General features: G+C 27.7%; 1 protein-coding gene across 1 annotated transcript; it reads right to left on the bottom strand.

Moving 5' to 3' along the window:
* Nucleotides 1–437: 437 nt before the first annotated feature.
* On the bottom strand, nt 438–6,458 carry LOC137831098 (putative Myb family transcription factor At1g14600). The gene is made up of 5 exons (XM_068638630.1): nt 6,186–6,458; nt 5,701–5,777; nt 3,887–3,996; nt 3,213–3,330; nt 438–797 (listed from the first exon to the last, which is right to left on the bottom strand). The coding sequence occupies exons 1-5, from the start codon at nt 6,433–6,435 to the stop codon at nt 567–569; spliced, it is 786 nt and encodes a 261-aa protein (XP_068494731.1). The 5' UTR covers nt 6,436–6,458; the 3' UTR covers nt 438–566.
* Between the last annotated feature and the right edge of the window lie 2,724 nt (nt 6,459–9,182).

Here is a 9,182-nt window from a genome sequence, read left to right as displayed (position 1 = left end):
AAAATTGTATACACCCTTCTAACACCTAATAAAAGTAATATTTTCTAATATTTTTCTAATATATTTTTCTATTGATTCATCTTAAATTATTTAATTTTTAGAAAAAAAATGTTATTTCATTGATGTTGAATCTTTGTTGGGCAGAAGATGTCCATTTTTTTTATCAGTAACAAATATGAATAAAAATAGGAGTATTAGAATACTCCAACTCTAGGTACCACTGCAAAAGATTAAAAAAAAATAAAAAAATAGATGAATCTGCTTAACACTCCTGTGAGTATTACAGTAAAAAGGGGCACTTCTTACCTATACACTAAACTCACACACATAAAAAAAAAATACTTAATTACCTAAAGCAAAAAAAAAATTATATTCATTAATTCACAACTCATAAACTTAGAATATACTGTAAAAACAATATAAATTAAGCAACTTAATTAAATAGAAGCCTGCTTAAAAATTTCTTTAATTATTATAGATTATACAATAATTCATTAACTTTTACAATCTTTGCCAAAAACCTAAACCTACAATAAACAATGCGTGGTTACAGATATGATCCATGTTCATATTGCTAGGTCTAAATTTATGTAATTGGTCCCATGAGATTGTACAGGATTAGAATCGAGGGCATGATTATCTGCTGTATTTGGTGAAGAAAAATGCATCCTTTCTTGATTACCATGCATAGTTGGAAATAGTTGAGAGCTAAAAGAGAATGAGAGATCAAGAAATTTCATTGTCCTACTATTTTCTTCATTTGACGTATCACTATGTATGTAACATGATTCGGGTTCCTGCAAAATAGTATAATTAATATAGTGTCATGTTATGGTTCTGTATTTTTTAAAAGTATTTGAGATGCAATATATATTTAGGTTAAAATGCAATAATTTGATTTGATGATGAAATTATGATTTTGAATGCAATGATAGGCTATAATGGACTTATGAAATATGTTAAAATATGTAAAAATGGTTAATTTGATTGTTGGATGGATGTTATAGATTCCTTAGAATTTCTATTTTTATTTATTTTTCGCTCAGTCGAAAAAGAGAATGAGAGAAGTGTCTTTCCTTTTATAGATTTTTGCTCAAATAATTATATGATTCTTCAAGTAATGGACTAATCACTCAAGAAAAAATCATATAAAAACAAAAGTTCTTTTATTTAGGTTGATTGTCATATGAGCAAAAATATATTGTTCAAGATAATTCTATATGATGAAATTGAAGTATTTTTTAGGTTTCAAGTGTTGTGTATATAAATATGATTAGATGAAAATGTTTAAAGAGGTTTTTTTATGAAATGATGTGAGATATGTTATGAATATTTGAGAGTGATTGATGAATTGATTTGGTTTGAATAATGAGATTAGTAATTACCTAAATGATATTACTATGGCGTATATGTATCTATCAGAAGTTATTAAAAATTATATATGAATATTGCTAAGATGTTATACAAGTATTAAGTTAGGAATTACTAAAGATAAATTCTAATGATAACCGAGTCATATAGACACTAGGAATCATTTGGTAAAGGATCGATCAATATTTTGTAGCTAAATTGATAGTGATAGTATGTTGGCTCTGCAAAATCCTTTTTCATCCCTTGCAGGTTTAGAAAAAGAGATGTTACAGGCGGTCTTAATACTGGTATGCCAGCTATCCCGATTCAAATTGTTGATTTACATCATAACAAGTAGATAACTACAACAAATTAGGTGGCATCTAAATTTTGACTAATAATAGTGAGGGCGAGGAGAATGCTAGTGACAATGGGGATGATATTGTACACACCACTAGAAAGTCAGGGAGACCGTCTATAGGGGCTAGTAAATCCAAGAAAATGACTAAGACAATTTAATCCAAAAAGTTGCAATGAAAGTTTCTTTTTTTTTGGAATGCTAGAGGCCTGGCAAACCAAAAATCTGTGGAGATGTTGTTTACTTTACTTAAACAACATATACCTTTTCTTATTTTCATCATCGTTGAACCCATGATGCCTTACACTGATGCTTTGGATGCTCTTTTCAAAACTGCTTATATGCATTTGATTGCTAATTCTCCTATCATTAGTAAAGCTGCTAAGTTTTGGTGTTTGGTTGTCCCAAATCTTGTCCAATATTCCTTGGTTAACTCTTAATTTATTTTCACCACTTGCCTTTTGTTCAATAAATGTTTTAGCTTTGCAGGGGTATATGTAGCTAACACATACTCAATTAGAAGACATTTGTGGAGGGATCTTAGTTCCTTCACTGATCCTTGGTTCATTTTGGATGATTTTAATGTTGTTCTCTCGATTGATGAATGCAAAGGTGGGGTTGGTTCATTTCTTGATTGGATTAATAATAATGATCTCACTAATATGTCTTTCTCTGGTCCTTGTTATACTTGGAGTAATGGGAGGAGAGAGTTACAGAGAATTGATAGAAAGCTTGATAGAGCTTTATAATGAAGAGTGTCTTGAATAATTAATGGTCCTCTTGTACTTATCAAGTTCTTGTTAAAAATTGCTCTGATCACTCCCCTATTCTTGTTAGTCTTTCTTCTAGTAATTGTTTACATAAGGCTGACGCTTTTGGATTATTTAATATGTGGCTTCAGGATACATCGTGTATGAAGCTTATTTATGATTCTTGGAAACATATTGTTGTTGGTTGTCTTAGGTATATTTTGCAACATAAATTGAAAAGGTTGAAAATTGAGCTTAGAAGATGGAATAAAAACTCTTTTGGTAATGTTCAAAATGAAGTCATTCTTAAGCAGACTTTCCTACTTGCTATCCAACAAAGTTTGGAGATTGCTAGTCCAACAGTCTTGAAATACCTATTTGTCAAGAAAGACTACTAAAGAGGAGTTTGATCATGCTCTTTGTTGTCAATACTTGTTTTGGAAAGAGAAGACCATGATGCTTTGGTTTAAAGATGGGGAGAAAAACATGGTAAAAAAAGAAATAATTATAGTGGGATTCATAGATTAAGAACTGATAATATAATATAATGGTGTTATTGAGGATCCTAAATTATTGGGACATATGTTTGCAAAACTATTCATGGGATGTTTTTCTTATATAAAATAAATAGAAAATTATTTCACAACAAGGTCAAAATTTCTAAATAATGGTTCAAATCTTTAAAGCTTAAAATGTTTGAATTCTAAAAGTAAGGAAAGTAGTATATGAAACTAAATAATAGATATAAATAGTACCTGGTTTAGATCGTAATCTGTTTCACTGCTTTGTGAAAGTCCTTTATTTTCTAACGTGCGAGTTTGTTGAGTCACAATCCCCGTATCATATTTTGATGTTCTAAATTTTTCTTGTGATCTGAACAATAGAAAAAAAAAATATGTGAAAGAATTCACGATTACAAGGAGTGATACAACACCAATATACTAAAATATATTAAAAAAATTGATGTTAAAATTATGTAATCAGTATTTTTCAGCAATTAAAACAGTATTCAACCAATATATATAGTTAAGACCTTAGAAGTCTCAAATAAAAATAAACACTTGAATCCAAATAATAATATTCGAGTTCAAAATAAACTACATGTATTAGTTTAAATTAAGAAAGAAAGAAATGGATCTATATATGAGCTTTTTTCCTTCCGTAGCTTTTTTCAAGTTCATTGAACTAATGGTCTCACTGTTTTGCAGTATTGTGAATATTACTAAATCAAAAGTTTTCATTCATACACAATAGAAAGGGAATATGAATTTTTGGTACATGATTTATTCCCAGAGTGTAAAGAGTAGAATATTTAACCACTACATTAATTCACCAAAATACTATATAACGTTATAAAAGAAAAATCCATATTCTAAAGTTGGTAAGAATTTTTTATAATAGGTTTGAAATGATTTGTATGACTTATTACCTTTGGGATGAACAATTGGAGTACATTGGGAGATCTTTAACTTCTTCATTCCCTTCCATCTTCTCATGCATTGATGAGAGAATCATATGTCCCTTCAGGTTCCTGTACATCTAAAACCCAAAATTCCTCTTAGAATTAACAAAATATTTAACATTAAATCATTTTCTTTTATGTTTTAGTAGAAGCAAATGATAGGTATATCGACAATTAAAAAAAATAAAAATATTAGAAATACTCTGACCATATACCACATCGTTCAATTAGAGGTAACCAAAAGAAAAAGAGAATTGGTATAGCCGCAATTTATATAAAGGTTTTCATTTTGATACGTAAGTTAAATATACATAATATGTGTAGAATTAGGTTGAGATTCTTGAACTGAAGTGTTCAATTTAAAGATTATAAATAAAAACAATTTACTAAAAGTAATCAATTAAATTACTTAATAAATCAGTTATTACTGATAAAAATACATGAATGTTTTATATTAAATGTCACATATTAACTAAAAAAAATGATCATTTCATTATCTATTACAAAGATATGTTTGGACTGCTGGTGTGTCTTAGAAGTGCTTTCAGAACTCTATTGTATATAGAATACTTTTAAAAACACTTTCAAAAGTCATTCTAGAGTCAATCAAAATCAATATCAACTTATTCCCCTTCTTCTCTTCTCCTAGTTTGTACTCAATTTTATTTAATCACATTAGAAACGCATGGTTATAAATGTGAATATAATATGCTAAAGCCTAGTGTATATAGTACATTTTAACTGAAGATAGGTGTAGTGTAGAACTAATTTTCAAGCCTAATAAAGGAAAAAAAAGTTCTTCCTTTTCTTTAAAGCTTACACAGATATTCACTTTTGGCATCTAAAAAAGCAAGCTAGCTATGTACAATGCAACAAAACTTGTTTTCACAGATTTTGCTAAAGAAGACAGAAGAAGAGAAAAAGAGTTTCACGTCTTCAAAACTTTTATTTATTTTTTATATATATAGTTTTTTTTTTCCTTTTCGTGTTGCATATGCACATGTACCTAACCCAGATAAATTATTGTTATTTTTACAAGGTATACGCGTGCACAGAATACATTTTTTAATACTAAAGAAATTTCTGTTCATTCTTTTGATATGAACAAGTAGTATATATAACCTAACTAATATGAATACAAATAAGATATTATTGATCAATTCGTTTTGTTCTGTATCAAGTAATTGAAAGAAACAACATAAGTAATAGAAAAATACAACTAAAGTAACAGCAAAAAGAAGTGAGGATAATAATGGGGTTTATATATGACTCTTCATGTTCTTTGTCGTCAGCTGAAAAGCAATGGAATATAATCATGAAGGAACGTAGCAATATATATCTACCTATTGTCACAAATCTTGCTTTCCACAAACTACAGTATTTTTTTCTTTCCTTTTGTTGCTTCATCAATTATTGCTGGTAAGGAAAAAAAAACACCCTAGACCCTTTTTTCTCTCTCATATCCTTAATTTCATTGATTTTGAAAAGAGACAAGAGATTAGGAATTTTCCTTGTGAGGAAGAATAAATTAACCAAAAAAATTGTCATATTAGGTAAAACATTGTTTTATATTCTTCAATTTGGGGTTTTGCAAGTTCTAACCCACCCCATCATTCGCCAAACCACAAAATCAAAGGCTTAATTTCACTTGTAAAAGAAAAATAAATAAAGCTATATACTGACAGGTATTTTATAGAAGTATATAATTATGTATGTATATATATATATATATATATATATATATATATTGGACCACATGGGATAACTATATATATGTATACCTGAAGATGGCTTTTAATGTGAGAGATTCTTAGTCCTTTCACATGCATCATCTGCAGAATGCTCTTTGGAGTTGCCTCTGCAAAACCCAATTTGCTTAATCGTTAGCAGGAACTAGTTGAACTTGAAATATAGCAGAAAATTTCCTTCTTCTTGTTTGATACATATCACACTTACAAGAGAAGAGAAGAAAAAAAAAGATGAATAGTGCATAATATATAACAGAACCATCTTGTGTAAGCTGTTTCTGGTATTAATAGCTTGTTTTTCTCCCTTCACACTCACATATAAGAGGAATAATTAGAAGAAACACAACTCAAATTAAAGAAAAAGAAATTCTAGCTAGAAATTTCATAAACCAGCTTAATTAACAAAGGATCAAGTAAAGAACTGAAAAAATAATAGAATGAAATTTGGGAATGGACATGATGAAGACGAAGAGATCAAATAGCTAACCCTAGATCAAGTTGAAGAAGGAAAAACTCACTGTTTTTTCCACCAAGACCTTCCACAACTTCAACAAAGTATTCATGGAGTTCAGGTGTCCATCGCAAGCGTGGATTTTCCGATTTTTGGTATTTCCGTACACCCGTTTTCTTAGAATTCTTCATGTTCTTCACTTTCACGTCGTGCAGAAAACAGCAACAAGAGAACCTTAAAGGAAGAATATATGCATATATATAAATATAAATGAATAAGACTTGTTTTGCATCTAATATGAAAGCAGCATCGACCATAGAATGTTTTCTGTGTGTCCAAGGTCAATGACTTTTTCAGAAAAAGGGTATTATTGTTAAAACATATACTTATCATATATTCTTATGCAATATATATTTATTTATATATATAATTCTTTTTTCCCCTTTTTGATTGGATATATATTGAACATTCCCTTTGATTTAGATTGTAAAGTATAAAAGTAATGTTATTATTGATGATAATAATGATAATAAAAATGTGTGATTTAAGAAATAGATTCGGTCAGACTTTTCAAAAGGTGAAATTAATTGCTTTGAAAATAACAAAATAAGAAGGAAATAACAAGAGAAGTCTTCGATTTTCTTAATAGTTGCACTGTCTTCTTCATTTATCTATGGTCAATGCAAGTGAATGAATAATAATTAAGCTGACAGATAAAAACTGAAGCATGTAGAATACATTTTTATTTATTGATTAAGTTTCAATTATGTCATATATATATATATATATATATATATATTTGTTAATATAAGAAGTTATATTCCTATTTTTTTAAATATTTTTTTTAAATAAACGGAGAAATAGGAAGAGAAAATGAAATATAAAAAAAAAAGATGATATAGCGAGAAAAAACATAAAACATAAAATATGTTGTGAAAATATACTATATATGTGAAATTAACAGGGAAATAGGGAGGTTAATTAGAGGAAATTATTGTTCTTTTAAGATTTAATTAAATTACACTACTTTTCCTCTTATTTTAAAAACTATACTCTTCTCTACGAAGATTGATAAATGTTTCTTATCATAATACAATGTTTTTTTTATTCTTATTAGTTTTTTTTTATAATTTTAGATGTTAACAACATTAAAAATGCTTTTTTTTGAAAAATTATTTGTAAGTACTAGCTAAAAAATATATTTAAAAACAAACTATTCATAATTTCTTACTAATTATAAAAACTGAGTGTTACATACTTCTATACCTAAATCTATTATCAATATAATAAAAATTAAACTAAAAATTAAATAAAAGTCAAAAAGCAAACATATAATAATACTGTGATCCAGAGAATTTTGTTATACATAATACCTTTTCATTTATTTTCCACTTCTTCATTCATCATACCATATTTATTAATTAGTAGATTAAAAAATGATGAAATATATATCATTTTAAATGTGATATAATTATGTATAAGAGGTCCTATTAGTATACCTAAATTAATTTTTATACTGTAGTTATTATCTCCACCAAGGCCTTGTAAGTCTTCTTTTCAATAATGAGTGCTTCAAAATCTAATTGCTAATGAGTGTGCTTTAGTCTTAATCAGTCAATAAATTCGTTTCCAAACTGCAAATATATCCTATACGATGCTTCCATCAACTTTACATTTATATTAATTAATAATTAATCTATGATTAATCATGTTGATTATTGAGGTTTAGAAAAAGAAAAAAAAAACTGCTATCGAAATATACGTGTTAAACATTGTTTCCATATATAACTTTTTTCTTCTTCTTTTTCATATCTCTTTCTCTCTCTCGCACGTGTTAAATCAAAAAGCTCACGAGGGAAATATGCAGCTTTTGACACGCATATTTATTTTCAGTCAGTCATGCATGACCCATCAATATAAGATCCACCAAGAAAGAGAAGAAAGTAACCACATTACCACTTTTTTCAATGAAAAAGTATTTAAAAATTGTAATAATAAAATATTTTTTAAATGATAAACTCGTAGAAAAGTATAAGTTGAAAAGGTAACATCCCCATTATAAAACTTCAAAACCTATATGTTTTTAAAATTAATCCGCTATTAATTCTTAGTTACTAACAGAAATACGTTTACATATCAAAATTTTATTTAAAAATTCAATTTTATAAACACAAGACTCTGATTGTCCTTTTAAATTTATTTTAACCTAAATTTAAATATATAACTTAAAGAGATGAGGAAAATGATTTTGAGTATGAATTTTTAAACAACACAGAAAAGAATAAAAAGTTATAAGTAAAATATTTGTATATATATAATAAAATTTTGTTTTTTGGAAATCAATTTTAATGGCTGAGACATTGACAACACTCAAAAACTAGTGAAAGGAAATAAAAAAAAGAAAAAAAGTTGTGTGTTAGTCAAGATTGTGAATAAATAGAAGAGGGCAATTTGCCTTCACTTTCTCCGATTCCAATCAATTTCACGTCAATAATAGACGGTGCCTACTTTTGGACCCATGCATCCATCTTTGTGCTGCCGTGTTCAACACTAAACTAACCTCAAAATTCAAGCACCATGGAAAAAAGAACCTTATGCTTCGAATTTCTACAATGCTTCATTCATTCGTTATTACTATTATTGTGTATATATGGGTCATACTCCCATGTATCTTCCTCCATGGTAATATCGTGGACCACCACCTCTCTTTGCCATCTCATATATGTCACCACTTTCACTATCCCCTTAACAATCACAACTTGGTCCCACTTCCATGCACGTCCACCCTATTGTGCTAGCCAACCCATAAAAGAACATGCAAACAAAGGGTTTTGCTTCTTCATTCACACAACTTTGTTTTTTTCCTTGGAGTAGGAACGTTTATGATTTTCAGTCTATATGTATTAAAAAAAATCATTAAATAAAAATTAATTTTTTTAAAAAATAACTAATTACTATAATAATTAAATTAAATATTATTTTAGAGACTAAAAATTCATTAATATTTAAAGTAGTTTCTATTATTAATAAATAATTTTTAAATTAATAAGAAACTATTTATTAA

This window comes from Phaseolus vulgaris, chromosome 6, assembly GCF_000499845.2.
Source record: "Phaseolus vulgaris cultivar G19833 chromosome 6, P. vulgaris v2.0, whole genome shotgun sequence".
Taxonomy (NCBI): Eukaryota; Viridiplantae; Streptophyta; class Magnoliopsida; order Fabales; family Fabaceae; genus Phaseolus; species Phaseolus vulgaris.
This window is presented reverse-complemented; position numbering and strand designations above follow the sequence as displayed.

What these genes read in the sequence shown, in the direction of transcription:
- LOC137831098 (XM_068638630.1), bottom strand. Translation starts at nt 6,435, where the DNA reads ATGGTCGATGCTGCTTTCATATTAGATGCAAAACAAGTCTTATTCATT. An exon ending in AGGTCTTGGTGGAAAAAACA is followed by an intron (nt 5,778 to 6,185) that starts GTGAGTTTTTCC and finishes TGGGTTTTGCAG; the next exon opens with AGGCAACTCCAAAGAGCATT. An exon ending in ACATTAAAAGCCATCTTCAG is followed by an intron (nt 3,997 to 5,700) that starts GTATACATATAT and finishes TTTGGGTTTTAG; the next exon opens with ATGTACAGGAACCTGAAGGG.